General features: G+C 42.7%; 2 protein-coding genes across 2 annotated transcripts; one reads left to right on the top strand and one right to left on the bottom strand.

The window, feature by feature from the left end:
* Nucleotides 1–129: 129 nt before the first annotated feature.
* gfod2 (glucose-fructose oxidoreductase domain containing 2) lies at nt 130–12,391 on the bottom strand. The gene is made up of 3 exons (XM_061766136.1): nt 10,911–12,391; nt 9,635–10,005; nt 130–6,677 (listed from the first exon to the last, which is right to left on the bottom strand). The coding sequence occupies exons 2-3, from the start codon at nt 9,885–9,887 to the stop codon at nt 5,785–5,787; spliced, it is 1,146 nt and encodes a 381-aa protein (XP_061622120.1). The 5' UTR covers nt 9,888–10,005; nt 10,911–12,391; the 3' UTR covers nt 130–5,784.
* A 50-nt stretch (nt 12,392–12,441) lies between these two features.
* thap11 (THAP domain containing 11) lies at nt 12,442–15,945 on the top strand. Its single transcript, XM_061766138.1, has one exon. It carries the CDS (start codon nt 12,761–12,763, stop codon nt 13,592–13,594), a length of 834 nt encoding a protein of 277 aa, XP_061622122.1. The 5' UTR covers nt 12,442–12,760; the 3' UTR covers nt 13,595–15,945.
* Nucleotides 15,946–16,604: the final 659 nt, after the last annotated feature.

The raw sequence follows: 16,604 nt of genomic DNA, 5'->3' as shown, positions 1-16,604 counted from the left end.
CCCCCACTTAATAAAGGCAGTAGTTTAAAATTGCATTTCATAATTTGTCTGATATTTACATTTGTTTGATGATCGTAAACATTAAAGTGGAGAAACTGAAAAAAAATAGAATTTGAGAAGGGGCCAAAAAGTTTTTCACAGCACTGTACTTGGCACGGTCTTAAAAAAAGACTGGTCAAGTCAAGTTTATTTATACATCCTTTAATCACAAAGGATTATGACATCCCCTGGTCTAGACCACCCCATCTGGACAAGGAGAACTCCCTTTTTAGGGGGAAGAAAACAAAGAGACCTTGAGAAGGGATTAAAGATAAAAAATCCAGTTGAAATCCAGTTTAAGGTCCATTCACTAGTACACTCTCTGTCCTCATTAGTAAAACAATTCAGCGCAGTAGTAGGCTTTTCCACTACTCTATAACATTTCTGCACACTACCAGGAGAACTATGTACTGTAACTAGTAAGGCAAAACTACTAGTCGCCATGTTGGTGCAACTTGTAGGGTCCAGGAGACTACTAGTGTGTGACACATGCAAACTAGTTAGTGTTATTAGTGCAGCACAGTACTTTAGTTCGGTTTGCTTACTAGTAGTTAGTTGCAGTTGCTCTAGTAGTGGAAAAAACAGGAAGACAGTTGTTCTACTAGTGCGCCCTAGTCATTCTACAAGTGTGCTGAATTGTGTTATTAGTGAGGACAAAGAGCGTACGAGTACTGTACATAGACCTTAAACTGGATATCAAGGATATTGAATAAATGCTCTTATGTGCTGTCTGTACTTGTTAGCAACAGTCATGTCTATTTCAAAGGTTTCAACATGCCATTAGCTTCACTTGACATGAGCAAAAAGTGAACATTTAAATTAATACAACTGTATTTATTAAAGGAAATATCTGTCAGATAAACAGATTCCCCAGACATAAACACAACACTGTGTTCTCAAAGAGGCATGGTCAGAAATGAAAACCAAAACCAAAAAAAAAGTAATAAATATTACAGCTTCAAAATAAATTCACAGACTGACAAAAGTGAACAGATGAATAAACATGAAATTATTTTCCACACCAAACCATAAATAAACAATCTTCCTTATACAGACAAACATTAAATACATTTTGCAGTGCGCTGGCTGGAAGAGGAAGCGCAGTTTGTTAAATAATTTTACAGTGTCAGTGCAAAAAAAGATGATAATACAAGCTAAATCAGAATGTTTGGAATGTCTTGGGAAATAGGATGTATATTATGAAAACACGTGATGTAAACTTACTTTTATAGTACAGTAATGCACTGTTGGAATAGAGTTAGGTCAAAATCTTTGCAGAGTCTGAGTAGGTCTAAAAGGGGGTTTTCATTTATTAAAAACAGAAAAAAAAAAAATCCTAAAATGTTAAGAGTATCGGTGAGTGACTACTGTACGACCATGACATCATCCTAGTCACACGTTATATCCAGGGGTTCAAATATCCATGACAGGGCATATTTGGCACCACTCTGGATTTGAGGCATCAGTTCATATCTTTTTGCAAACAACAAAAAGTCTCACAAAAGGACAACAAACGTAAACAAGTGAGTTTCACCTCATTTGCTTGTCAAATAGGTTATCTAAAACCAACAGTTTAAATGCTAAAATGTCGCTGTAATATTTGACGAGCCTCGTTTCTGCTGGTGCAAGATTACGTTTGAAGCCAGAAAATATATAAAATGCTTCATTGAATCCTGGTTGTTTGAAACCTGGTTGGGTCCTGCTTCAGAGTAAACAATACGTAACAGATCGGTCGGAAAAAACAAACAAACAAAAAAAGCCCTTCTTGCCAAATGTGTTGTGCTGTTTTTTTTTTTTTGCAACCAAATAGCCTCTTGTTATACCACAATCTGATGGAATTAGGATGTTTTCACACGTGGTTGCTGCAGGGAAATTGTGATTTCCCCACCATCGCCGAAACATCCGCTGCTTTGTGAAGGAGACCACAAATTGTTTCCATCCTCTTTCGTCTGGGGGATTTTAAGTCGCTTCAATTGGGGACACAAATCCACCTTTACATCACTTTTCCAAAATAGCTTATTAAACACAGTCCTTACTATTGCAGATATTACTTACATCCTAGTCTACCAATGTGGCATCAAAACATGCAATCCATCCATTTTCAACACCGCTTATCCTGGTTAGGGTCGCGGGACGCTGGAGCCTATCCCAGCTGACTTTGGGCGAAAGGCGGACTACACCCTGAACTGGTCGCCAGTCAGTCGCAGGGCACATATAGACACGGACAACCATTCGCACTCACATTCACACCGTCACTCAGTGGGAACTGAACCCACGCTGCCTGCACCAAAGTCAGGCGAGTGTACCACTACACCATCAGTGACTAAAAACATACTATTTCATCTATTTTCTATCCTGTTTGGGGACACAGGTGATTTTAGATGACTATAAGTGAGAGGGATAACCTAACCTAACATGCGTGTTTTTGGAACGTGGGAGAAAGCCCGGAGAAAATCCTAGCAAGAAAGGGGAAAACCTCAACTCTACATGCTCCATCCAATGTGTCGCACGAAACCGATAATTTCCATATTAATTTACTGCACATTCAAAATGTTCTGCACAGCTGCATTATTCTGCTAGTAAATGTTCCAAAAAAGCTGAGCACCACCAATGGAACATCAGTAGAATTTTGCCAGTGTCACAAAAGTAAATTTGTTAGTCAAATCACATCATCAAGACTTTCACAATAAGGTGCCATTGGACTTGGATGTATAATAATATTTTTCAAATAAACACACCAATGTAAAAAAAAACACAAAAAAAACCCTTTTTTTTTTTTTTAGCCCAAGTATTATTAATATATAAAAAATAAAAATGGCTCTCAATAGAGAAAACGAATAGTGAATGTTTCTCAGGCCAAACATTCAATAAAACAGGTGTCAATAAAGCTCAAAGTAGTCGTGTGGTACAAACTGCAGCTGAAGTGAAAACATTCCTGGCCAGTTCCATCAGACATGTTTAGTAGTAGCACTCCTAAAATACACTAGTCACAAAACCTTAGGGATGTGGTATTGGGCTTTTGGGTGAAATTTTAAAGATGCCCCCTAAAATGCACTCTAGCCTTTACATATGTACTTAATTTGACCTTCTTAACTTTTGAATGTCATGTCCAACTGATCAATTTTTCAGTACTTTTTGTTTTTCTCAAACAAGGAGCTCGAATTTTGCCCTTCAGCTTCTTGTTAGGAACAGAACAATACAGACAAACACGACTGCAGTGAACCATCGCGAAGAAATTGCAATTTGCGACTCTTCGACGCACACCGAGCAATTGAGCATTGCACATCTACCGGCCGTTTTTTAAATTTTTTTATGTAGAAGTCAAGGAAGAAACACCCGTACTCTGCGACAGAGACTCACAACGCTTTGCTTTCTAGCCACAGCTACATACTGTATTTGTGTAAATAAGAAAAAAAAACTAAAACTGGTCACGTTTATTTACACATCCTTTAATCACAAAGGATTATGACATCCTCTGGTCTCGACCCCCCCATCTGGACAAGGAAAGCTCCCTATTTAGGGGGAAGAAAACAAAGAGACCTTGACAAGAGATTAAAGATCGAGGGAACCGCCATCTAGGATGACCAGGTATGCTACTAGTATGGGCTGCTTTCCATAAAGCCGTTTGAGCATTTATTCGACATCCTTGAAATCTAGTTTAAGGTCCATTCACGAGTACACTCTCTGTCCTCACTAATAGGACAATTCAGCACACTAGTAGGTTTTTCCACTACTGTATAACATTTCTGCACACTACCAGGACAACTATGTAACTAGTAGGGTTGGGCATCGTTTGAATTGGAGCGATTCCGGTCTCGATTCCTCATTTCGATCCTGGTTCCAAACGATTCTCGATTCAGATTCTTTTAGGGGGCTGGGTCAAAAAAGTTTGCATGGTTTCAAAAGGGTGTCCAAATTATGAACATCCATTTTCTTAGCAGCCCGCTGCATAGACTAAAATGAACATTTGACCAGGGGTTTTATAACCAGTATCAATATCAAAGCTATGAACTAAAAGGAAATGTGTTTGGAACTAATACAATTTACTTCATATTCATTAATTAATGTTTCAGCAAAAAGTTAAATATAGCATTGTTAAAATTATTTGTGACTGTTTTATCACATCAAATGGTTTGTGTGTGCAAGTTTTCACTTGACTTCCTGTTTTAAGCTAGTAGCTTATTATTTTGAAGGGTACGCACTGGAACTCAGCATTTTGGCACGAAAAGTAACTTCACACAACAAAAACAAAACGAAAGTAAACGTAGACGTTAAGAAAAAGAGTAATAAATGGAACCAAATACTATCAAACGTTGATTCCTTTACCTACCCACCGATGAGACACAAGGTTAGTGTTTGTGATACTGTGAGACAACGTTTATGTAAATTTTGTCCTAATTCATTGTGATGTAAAGTTGCTAGTTTGACCGGTAAAGTTTTAGCTCAATGTTAAGCTTTTTTTTTTTTTTCTGTCATCAGCTCTTATGTTGGTTTGAAGACTAAAATAAACGGTAAAAAACATCAGTGCAAAAGTGCAACCTACCTTTAACTTGTTAGCTGCCTCAATGTTGGCATAGACTTATTTTATTGTTTCATTCACCCAATTTGACTTGACTGACGTTCGTGTGGTATAGGCTGAAGCTCGGTGCGGCAGGGAGCACGTCAGACTTCTACACATCATGAAAGCCTCCTTTGCACAATATAATCTTATTCCAAGTGATGCACTGAGGCGACTGGTCATTTATTTTAACATAGTTAAGACACACTTTAGTTAGCCGCCACCGTTGAGCACAAGCACGTCTTCAGGCGCGTTCTTCTTCGTTGTTTTTTGCCACTTTCTCCTTCGGGTTTGGCGGACTACAGGCATCAAAACAGGGAACCAAATTTTTTTTATTTAAACGATTACTGAACGGGATGTTACTCCCGGTTCTAATCGGTTCTCGATTCTCCATGCCCGACCCTAGTAACTAGTGAGACCAAACTTTGAGAAGGGGGGAAATACTTTTTCACTGCACTGTATCGTCACTGTCGGGAAGTATCAAAATTTGGTACATTTCATATTTTTTCACAAATCTATACTAATGGTCAGTCTCCACAAGGATGTGTTATTTTTAGAAATTATTGTCCAATCTAGAGTGTTTACAATGGCATGCTGTCTTTGAAAATGCAATGTGAATGACCCCACAAGCATACTGTTTTTTTTTTTTTTTTTTTTTGGTTTCCTGAAAAGTGATGATCTTGGAAATGCGAGGATTCTGCCCCATGCCAGCAATATGAAATTATAAATACAGTTAAGTACCATTGTAAAACATTTTATATATATTTGTGTATAGTAGATACTATATTGTGTGGCTTGGCAGGTTACGCTTAAAACCCAGAAACATATTTTTTGTGAAAAGTCGCGCATTTTGCTGTGACATTGCGACACCGTCCACTGGCGATTAAAATTTTGAATTGCATCAAAACCAGTGGCCGAAAATTGGCCACTCATGCAACTAGTTGCAGAACCCTGCACACTGTGCGTAAATTCAGTCGGTTTCGGCCGCGTCACTCGGTATGTTGGGGCCAATAACAGTGAATTGTTTAAAAAGTCCTGAAATATTGAACACTTGGACAAGTGCATACAAATGTTCAGAGAAGCTCAAATTAAGTTCACCTGGTAAGGTTATAGTGCATTTTAAGTTCATCTTGAAATTTCACCGGAAAGCTCAGTAACCCAAAATTTTTGCGAGTCGTGTTTGATGATTAGTTCTTATTTCTCTGTAGAGCCTCACACAGGTTGTGGTTGGGATCGGGCTCTTTACTCATGATCTCAACACACTCCCACTCTCCACTACAGCTGGACCGCTTTACAGCCTCCACAACCGTCTGCACGTACAAGCCGTCCTCGAAGGTGGGTGCCATGGCGACCGGCCCGCGCGCCCATAACCTGCGCTCCTGGTGAGCCTGGAAGGAATGTCTCAAGGCCTTGACCATGCCACCCAGCCCCCGCAGGTGGGGCAAAGGTATGCCTTTCGCATCAGGTCCAGCCCAGCCACCGTCACCTATCAACAGCTCCTCGCTTTTGCTGCTGTTGCGCTGACCGTACAGTTCTGTCCCCCTGGCCACCAGTCTCCCCGCAGATCCAACTACCATCACCTCATGCAAAAAGGAACCCGGCATGTTGAAGTTCAGGGTCACGGTGCAGCACACGCCCCCCGAGCACGGCCCCATCAACATTTGGAAAAAACAAAAATCGTCGCTGGTGACCCGTCGGATGCCTCTGATGGTGTCATTTTGTTGTACGAAGGTGCGTAGCAGGCCGTGAACGCGTTGGGCCCGCGTCCCGGTTAGGTAACTTAAAAGGTCGATGATGGCCGAGCCGACTGTGTGCAGCCCCCCGCCTCCCATCAGGTCCTCACAAGTCCAGCCGTACGACTGGTCCAGGAGGCTGGGGCCGTACACGCGCACGTCGCATACCTGCACTTCACCCACGTATCCCTCGACCAGCAGCTGCCGCATCGCCGCAAAAGTGGGAAGGAAACGCAGGGTGCTACCCATAATGCTGAGCAGCTGCGGGTAATATCTGGCTGCATTCACCATCTGGAAAGAATCCACAGCAGTCGCAGCTTTCTCAGATACAACATTCTTGCCTATGCCTGCAGAGAGACAGAGGAAAAAAATATATTATTCCAATAATAATCATCATGGATTTTTTTTCTCTCTCTTCCTAATACGGAGAAAAAAAATTAAGTATCACATTTCGATCGTTATTTAAAAGCACGTTACAGTATTCCCGTTGAAATCGCATGTGACTGTTGCAACGGCGATGGAAAAAAAAAATTGAGCACTGCACTACGGGTTAATTCATAACAGCATTTCATACTGTATACAATAGTAAATAAAATGTTTGCGATACAGTAACCCCTCATTTACCGTGGGTGTTGCATACCAGACCACTCCCTCGATAGACGAAATCCGGGAAGTAGCGACCATATAGTTATTTCATTATTTATATACATTTTAAACCTGTATGTACAATACCAATAGAATACGCATGTGAGGTGGAGGTATTATTTTTGTCCACTTAGGGTTGCCATCCTCACATTCTATGGTACTGTATCGCCGACCGTGACTAAATGTGTGCGTGACTTCAAAAGGCGGGCCCTGGCCTGTTGAGGGACGTTGAGAGTCAGCAAATGAAAGTGTAGAGTTGGCAGGCTGTTAACTGGCTAAATCGAAAACCACTCTGTGTTAAGTGTTTCAGCCTGTGTTTTGGAAAATGGCAGGTTGTGTGTGAATATGTGCTTGTGTTTATTTTGTTACCAATGTTCAATAAAGTGACTGACAGTGCACTGGCGGCTGTGTCTTTCCTTGACCAACGGTGGAGGGATTACAATTGGTTCTAACTAGCGGTGGTAGGCTATATTAAATCAGCTAACGATGTTTACCATAGACATACAGTTGTGTCATTTAAGTCAGTTGTTTTTTGCACATTGCTCTACAGCTTCTTTTAAGTGTGAAAGGACATTCTCTGTCTTTTGGGCACTCTTTCTTCCAGTCTCGTGCTTATTGCTCTGCAGTAATAGTCCGTGTGGAAAAATAATCAGCGCGAAATCGTGTGATATAGCAAAAAATCTGTGATATAAAATTTTATATGTACCCTTTATAAATCTGCAGTACAGTGAAGCAGCAAAAAGTGAAGCGCGATATGGCGAGGGACAATTGTGTTGGGTTTTCGTGTGAATGTTCAGGATGAACCTAAAATGCACTATAATCTTTGCAGTTAAACTTAATTTGACCTCTAAACTTAAAGTACCTTTTTGCACAATTTGCTATTCTCTAATAAGAAGCTGAAGGCAAAATTCACAACGCACATTTCTAAGGCTGTCCACTTACAGTATATGCATTTCTGTGACTCTTTCAGTCTCTCTGAATCTTCTTTGTAACCTGCTGATGACACTCTGCTACACTAAGCTCTGTGGCCATTTCCCTCAGAGAACGTCATGTCTGAAGTATCACAATGGCGTGGTACTGCTGATTAATTGTTAACTGTCGCCTTGGTCTCATTTACATCAAAATGTGAACGGCATGATGAAGAGGACTGTTTACATTCCACTTCTAATTAAACGAGGACATTGATCCTGCTGTTCATGTTTTTAAAAAAATTCTATTTTCTGACCAAACCCATCCAAACTGGCTTTTCCCCCCTCCTCTCTGTAAGGCACCGATGATGGACGGCGGATGTGGGTTTTGACGTAGTATCAGAGGCGTAATATGAGAAGCAGCAACCAAAGTGTGAGGTTTAACATCCGAGACTCATTGTCCACGGCACACCCCTTTGTGTTTCAAGCAGTTGGCGCTGCACTGCTAACCTTCCCTTGGATTTAATTGTCTTTATGCGGGAAAGAGCAACTGCAGTGCCAACGCCACTGTGATGACTCACTTCGGCGAGTTCTGTCTGAACGGGACAGGTGAATAAATTACACGGGAATGCAGTGTGAAAGTGAAGTTTTTCTCATCAAGTTTGAATCCTACTAAGTCTTGCCTCTCATCTTTTACATAGTGAAAGTCAAATTAATCAGGTATGAAATTAATTAGCCAAATGTTCAACTTTCTGCTACATGAACTGTAGAGCAGAGATGATCAAATACACAGGCGAGGCTTCATAGCCTTGGACCTCCATGGCGGGTGGGAGACACACTGCCAGGATGTTGCAACTATAAGAGGAAGCTGAGGTCAACACTCAGGAATTCCATTAGAAAACTGGAGAGCTCTCTCTATTGTGCATGCTGGTCATCTGGTCAGCCTGAGTCTATCTTTTTGTTTCTTTACCTTAAATGTATTATGACTCAATGCAGCTGCATAGTTGGTGGGTGAGTGCTTGACTCCGCTCAGCTACTAAAAAACACTACTGATTAATTGCCTCATCAAATACAACCAGTGGGGCACAAGTTTGCCTGTCACAAAATATTTCACACTCGTTAGACTTTATGTGAAGCTAGGTTGTGTAAATGCGTCCCATTTCCTAACCTTTGACGATGCCGTTCAGCGAGCTGTTTGGCCACGCTGTATATCATATCAGGCTTTGCGGACTTTGGAGTATTCTTTGGCTTGCGCTAACCATGTGCCGTGTAAGCAAAATGTTTCCACATCTCACGCCGTGCATCTTTTTCCTTACCGAGCTGCAGACAAGCTTCAAGTTTTGAAGTCATACTCTGGGAAGGGATGATATTTGGGAAGCGCTGTCCACTACAGAGAGCACCGTCCGTGGCTGGCTGTAGAAGCTCAGATTGCTGCTTGAAGCCGGCTCTGTGACTGACACTCTTAAAATACTGGTTCTAAAAAAAATGAAACTTTACATTGTTTTATATAAAAATTAGCTATTGCTGTTCAATTCGGCAAGATCTTTGCACCCCAGGATTGTTTTAACGCTTTGAGATCTTTAAAAATTAGGAAAGAATAAGATCTTATTCCAGCAGATACCGATCAAGTGAAAAGTACACGATGGGCCCTGATCTCCTATCACGTAACTGGATGGCGACAATGGGAATTCGAACACCTCAACCGTGGCCGCCTTGCTGCTGTTCAGTCGTGTGTGTTTCTGACCTCTTACCCAGTGCTTTGACAGCAATCTGCCGTGTCATTGAGGGTGGAATATAGATGCAAACAAGGTCAACATCTTGGTGTAGCAGGACGTCATCAGATCGACTCGTGTGAAACTGGATACCGAGCTCCTTTGCCAGGCTGCATGCTTCCTCTTCACTCCTCCCCCAGAGTGCATGGACCTCAAAGCCCTCAGCTTTTAGCATAGGGACCAGCACTCGAGCTGTGCTTCCTGTCCCAAACACGCCGACTCCTGGCAGCATGACGGCGCCTCTTGCTGCAGCCTTACGTCGAAATCATGGTGACGCTCACATACATCCCAACTCCCAATTCATCCATCTGCCGGTGTCTTCTCTGGTGTCTGGAAGGAAGACCTTCACACTGAAAAATAACACCCAAAAAAAGGAAGCTAAAATTTAAACACTTGACAAGAGTAGTACAGTATTTTGAAATACTTCCTCAACAGCACGGTGGATGAGTGGTTATCACTCACCTCTATTAGAGTACTGTGAAACATGCTAGCCCAACAGGATGCCCTGTACTCTACAAATGAATACATAAAGCCCCCAAGCCACGATATGAGCAAATACAGTACATTGATTTATCTGCAGGCTCAGTTTACTGTATAGTGAGACAGAAAGTCACAGTGACATATTGAGCATCTGATTCGCAGTCTGACAGCAATTTATTTCCCAGCGCATTTTTCACATGCCACACCTCTCGCATGGCAACATCATCTGTACCTTTGCGGAAAGTGCATTACACATATTTATTTGAGAAGATAAATTTACATTCTGTCCAGTTCAATCTTGTCAACCATTTAGTCAACGTAAACCGTCGTTAGCCAGCATTTGGAATGTGGTAGGAGCACCTGACAACGACATTCATTGTGGGAGGCTTAACTGAAACCTCCCTTAACTTTTAGCATCAACTGGCTGTGTTCTAATGAGGGAAAAAAAGGTTTCATCTTCAACTTTAAAATTAAGAATGTTAGGCTAGCTCTGTTTGAGCTCAGGCTTATATATACGCCCCACAGTGGGCGCCAGACTCTCTTTTCCCACGAATAACTACAATGAATGTGGCAAAACAATTTAATGATTAACTACAGATAAGACAGACATCATCCACAGAAGAGACAGTGAGCATTGTGATAAGGTTTGCTAGCATGTTTGCCAGCTAACCGCGACAAAGCCAAGTCAAACAGCGTACGACCAAACTGTTAAAATGCATAGCCGCTTGGCATATGCTAATTAAAAATATATACACACGTAACATTTGATACCTACTGTATTTATGCAGGCGAGTGCACAGCCAACACCCGGACCGGGTGCTGCCCAGTTGCTAATGGTAACTTGACGATGGAAGTGAGGCGTTATTAATATTCCCACGTAGTTTCCAGGCAGGACACACCCTGCTCCAATATTACTGGCTCCAGGACATGGCACTGCTGCACTGCGATTGGCTGCTGTAAACCCGGCAGAACACGCCCTACTGGAAAAGATATGACTTAACTGTGGCGGCGTTAATATGGTTCTCAGAAACCCTAACCCACCCTAATCACAACCTTAACCTATCCTATACCACCTTAAGACCCAACCCTTTCCCTAAACCTAACCATAACAAACGTCTTTGTGACGGTCATCTTGTTCCATCTGCGTCGCCTGCCCTTCCCGCTACGCAGGAGCCAATCATGTCGCAGCAGGGCGTGTCCTGCCTGGAAAGTGGGAATCCCAATAACGCGGAAGTGAGTGGTGAACCAGAGATGTTAAAAAGAGAAAGATGCTCTCACTGGAGGAAACACTGTAAGCAAGACTACACGCGTAGCTCCCGCAAAAATATTTTACATGCAATACGTATATTATTAAACGGGCATTGACGTCGGTGTGTCAATTGCCATATTTCCCCGGAAGCATATGACAAGCTGTTTCAAAAAGTTAAAAATAGAAACATGTTGTCAAAGAAATTAAAGTCTACATTATGTTGTGATATATGCGTTTAGATAGACCCAATTGTATATTTTTCCACCTGACCTTTTAACTATCTTAGGTTTTTGAAAAATATTGTAATTTCCCAATTTACACCAATGCAGGTGTGATTTAAAAAAAACAACAACAACAAAGAAAAGGTTGGATGCAACTCACAGAGAAGTGGTACAAAAAGTGAAATTTCAGGATGAAGATTGAAGATTTAGAGGAGAATAATTAAAATTAATGTGAAATTATTATTTCAAATATTAATTATTGAATTCAGTGTTTTTTGTTTGTTTGTTTTTTGGAGTACTTTTGCACGACTTGCTGTTCTCTAACAAGGAGCCGAAGAGCAAAAGAGGTGTTTGAAACATGAACGGACCAATACATTTCTTGTTCAATTAGAATTAGGCCAAGACAACACCTAACAATGGATACACAGATACCTGGCCATTGCGAGGCTTAAAGATGTTCTCCGGGGGAAGTCACAACTGAGTTTAGAGTGTCATCACCTGGTTGGAACAGAGATAAAGAGAGACTGGAAGAGTCACAGAAAGATATAGGCGTGGACGTCCTTGGAAATTAGAAAGACATGTTGTGAATTGAACAGCAAGTTGTGCAAAAAGTACTGAAGTGAATTAAAAAGTTTCGAGAAGGTCAAATTAAATCCACCGCATTTTAGTTTCTTCACGAAATTCCACCCGAAAGCCAAATATCCTTCACTTTTTATGAGCACTGGACTCTCCGGTGTAAAATGTCTGTAATACCAGCAAGTGACCAGCGGCGGCGGTAGCTTTCCGGTAGTGGTGGTCACCGAGCGCAAAGCATTCTGGTATTTTTAGTCCTAAATGGCGGGCTGCTGTGTTGACACCCGAACGAAGAAAAAAAACTTAGCGTCTACCGCAGTTAACAAAACAGCAGCCTCGAATCACGTACACCTGTAGGTTTTATTTCCGCGCAGTCCAGACAAAATGGCGTGGATTTAAGCGCCGGTATAGCAAAAGATTCGCCACGTTCGCTGGAAAATAAACAGGAAGTTGTTAGCGTTGTGGGACGTGTAGTTCCGGCTACAGGCCGCTCCAGAAGATCGCGCACACAATAAAGAAAGTCCCAATAAAAAGCGTCGTAACTTGACGTGCGGGTCGACTTTGAGGGCTGTCGGCGTGAACATGCCTGGATTCACCTGCTGTGTCCCCGGCTGCTACAGCAATTCGCATCGCGACCGAGACCTGCGCTTCTACACCTTTCCGAAGGACACCACGCTCAGAGAGCAGTGGCTGAGGAACATCTCCCGGGCCGGGGTCAGCGGCTGTTTCAGCACCTTCCAGCCCACCACGGGCCACCGGGTTTGCAGCGTGCACTTCGTCGGCGGCAGGAAAACCTACAGCATCCGAGTGCCGTCGCTGTTCCCCCTGAGGGGTGTGAACGAGCGCAGGAGTCGGCGCGGCAGAGGTAAGAAACTGTCTACGACGGCGGCTGCAGCCCCCGCCGGAGCCACCACCGGGGTCGTCATCAACACCGTGCTCGGGAACACCGCCGAGGGCGCCGAGGCCAACGCCGGTGGAGAGGCCATCGACGACAGCATCACGGTGGTGCAGATCGGCCAAAACGGGGAGTATCTGGGCACGGCGCGGCTGCCCGTGGCGACGGAGGCGCCGTTCACCGCGCCCATCGGAGCTTCCGCCGAACTCACCGCCGCCGTCGCCACGGCCGCGAGCGCAGAGGACTCCGCCGAGCAGTCGGTCGTGCAGTACGTCAGCGTGACCAGCAGCCCGCTGGACCACTCGTACTCGCTGACCACCGGCACCACGTCGGCCGAGCTGCTGCGCAAACTCAACGAGCAGCGGGACATCATCGCCCTCATGGAGGTGAAGATGAAGGAGATGAAGGCCACCATCCGCCAGCTGCGGGTGATGGAGGCCAAGCTACAGGAGGAGGTGCGGGAGCGGGACCGGCTGCTGGGCGGCCACCCGGTGCCGCTGAACGTCAACAAGAAAATCTAATCAGACACAAGAGGGTTCGGACGAACTGAGCCAGATCCAGCCTTTGTACAAAAATGTATTTTCCTAGCCCCGATGGCGTATGAAGATGTGTAGCTGTAGTTGTGTAACTGGTAGCGTCACACGCAAAGCCATTCGTACATTTATTCCATATCCAGTTTAAGGCTCATGTACTAGTGTACGTGTACATGTACTAGTACGTGCTTTATCCTCACTATAGACAATGCAGCGCACTACTACAAGACTGTCTTGTTAGTAAAAAAAATGTTCGGCACACTAGTATCGGAAAACTTTGGAATACCAGTCGGACAACTACATGTTATTAGTGAATCAAGTCACTGCACTAGTTGACATTGGCGTGCTACTAGTACCACTAGGGAAGTGCTTAATGTCAACTAGTAGCTCTTACAATGTCCCATACTGAGGTATTGAGCATTTATTGAATATCCTTGATATCCACCTTAAGGTCAAGGTACTAGTACTAGTACCCTCTGTCCCCATTAGACAGTTCAGCACACCAGTAATGTTTTTTTCCACTACTTCATGACATTTCTGCACACTGCTACGACAACTATGTTACTAGTGAGGCAAACTGTGCACTAGTTGACATCTGCGCACTATTAGTACTGAAGTGTAAGCCATTAACTAGTAGTATTTATATTTTCAATAGAAGTACTAGCATAAAGGCTGCTAGTATTTGGTCTGCTTTCCATAAAGCCGTTTGAGGATTTTTTCTTGATGCCTTCGATATCAAGCTTAAGGTCCACGTACTATTACGCTGTTTGTCCTCACTAGTAAGACAATTTAGCACACTAGTAGAATGATTGTGCAGTAGTAGTAGCACACAGATGTCAACTAGTACAGTTTTTTGCTCACTAGTCACAGCAATCATGCAGTTGTCCTACTAGTATACCAAATTTCTACAACTAGTGAGGAAAAACAGTGTACTAGTACATGGACTAAGACAATTCAGCACACGAGTGGAATGTCAAGACACGCTGTCTTAGTAGTAACGTTTTTCCACTACTTATGGCATTTCTGCAGAATAGCAGGACAACGTTGGCATACTAGTCGCACAACTACATGTTACTATTGGTGCAAAATTACCAGTGGGCATTTTAGTGCTACTAGTAAGGTCCAGGAGGCTACTAGTGTGTGACAGATGCTCACTAGTGGCCCTTAGTTGTGTTACTAGTGCAGCAAATTAGGTTACCAGAGCGGTTTGCAAATTAGACCAAGTTAAATATTGATGAGAGTTGGGAAGGAGAGTTGATTTTTAGTCCAGGATGTTCGTTTTCTTGCGAGTGGATCGAAATGAGAGGCGTCTGTCAACAGATTGTTAGGGCAAGAAATAGTGGTGGCTTAACACTTTTGGAGGCATTTAGCCACGCTTTCTTAAACTTCATCAGCTCAAGATCCAAATTTGAAATGTGGTTTCTCCTCGGGACTACATCTATTATTGTCGTAGTGTTGAAATGGACTGCATAGAAAGACTGATGTTAAAAAACACACATAAATTTCAACAAACTTTGTGTGCCTGATCAATAAAATATCTTAGTGTTTACTATAATAATGTTCAACCCAATAAAAATTGTACCGCGACCTATTTTAGGAAACACTGCCTGAACAATGAACACATATTCAGAGCCCCCTTTCAATTAACTTCCATCCATCCATTTTCCGAGCCGCTTCTCCTCACTAGGGTCGCGGGCGTGCTGGAGCCTATCCCAGCTATCATCGGACAGGAGGCGGGGTACACCCTGAACTGGTTGCCAGCCAATCGGAGGGCACATACAAACAAACAACCATTCGCACTCACATTCACACCTACGGGCAATTTAGAGTCTCCAATTAATGCATGTTTTTGGGATGTGGGAGGAAACCAGACTGCCCGGAGAAAACCCACGCAGGCACGGGGAGAACTTGCAAACTCCACACAGACGGGGCCGGGGATTGAAACCCGGTCCTCAGAACTGTGAGGCTGACGCTTTAACCAGTCGCCCACCGCCTTCAATTGACTTGGGGGGGGGGGGGGGGGGGTGGTAAGTAGTTTGATATATGAATATAGAAAAAAAGTGATTGAACAGGATGCCTGTTGCATTAACAGGTTTCCATTGCGGATCTCGAGACTACAACGCAGTAAAGTTGCTACATGCTGCTTATGTCTTTCATAAGTGCTTGTTTTTGTTCGATTGACACATTTAACATCCCTGTTTATGGTGAGGTGTTTCTCAACAAGCACCATTTTGCCAGCAGCTGCATCACAATAAGTGCTTTATGCACAATGTGTTACGTACAGACTTTTCTGATCTTTGGACTGACAGTTGTGTCATTAAATGACATTTTGAAGTAGATCTGTTGTTTGACTTATTTCAGCTAATCCAGAAGCTATTAAGACAAAAAGCTGCTCATTCATTGTGCTGCAGCTATTCGTGCTTCTGGATCTATAGTTCTGTTAGCTTCATAAATAACAACCTGACATATATCAATGATGATTTCTTCAGGAATTCATCTTTTTGTCCATGAAATAGAATGGTGCCTTGAGATACAAGTAACCCGACCGATAATTTTTTTTTTTAGGTACGATCTGTCAGTCTGACAGCTGTTTTTGCTTTGACTTGAGCAAGAATTTGAGGTACGAGCTCTGCATGGTGGCAGTGAACCGAAATTACTTCATAACAAGCAACAGTTTGGCAGATATTGGTCTTTTAAAAAAAAAAAAGACGCTTCAAGCTGTTTAATGTCACTCCTAGTTGTATTTTAGTGTCAAGTTAAACATAAAACAAAGAGAATCACACTTGTATTAAAAAAAAAAAAAAAAAAAAAAAACGCATTAAAAGCGCCCCACCAGCATAATATTAACATAATGGAAAATGCCTTGACGTGTTAAGCATAGACAGTCGCAGTTTTTAAAACCCTTTAAGCAGCAAGGATATTTAAACACAAACAATGGGACACAAAATAAAAACTTGCATATATTCTTTATCCTCTCCGAAAAACAACTACTACTGCT

Source organism: Phyllopteryx taeniolatus, chromosome 2, assembly GCF_024500385.1.
Source record: "Phyllopteryx taeniolatus isolate TA_2022b chromosome 2, UOR_Ptae_1.2, whole genome shotgun sequence".
NCBI classification, from domain to species: Eukaryota; Metazoa; Chordata; class Actinopteri; order Syngnathiformes; family Syngnathidae; genus Phyllopteryx; species Phyllopteryx taeniolatus.
The sequence above is the reverse complement of the archived record's forward strand: the minus strand, read 5'-3'. Positions and strand labels throughout refer to the sequence as shown.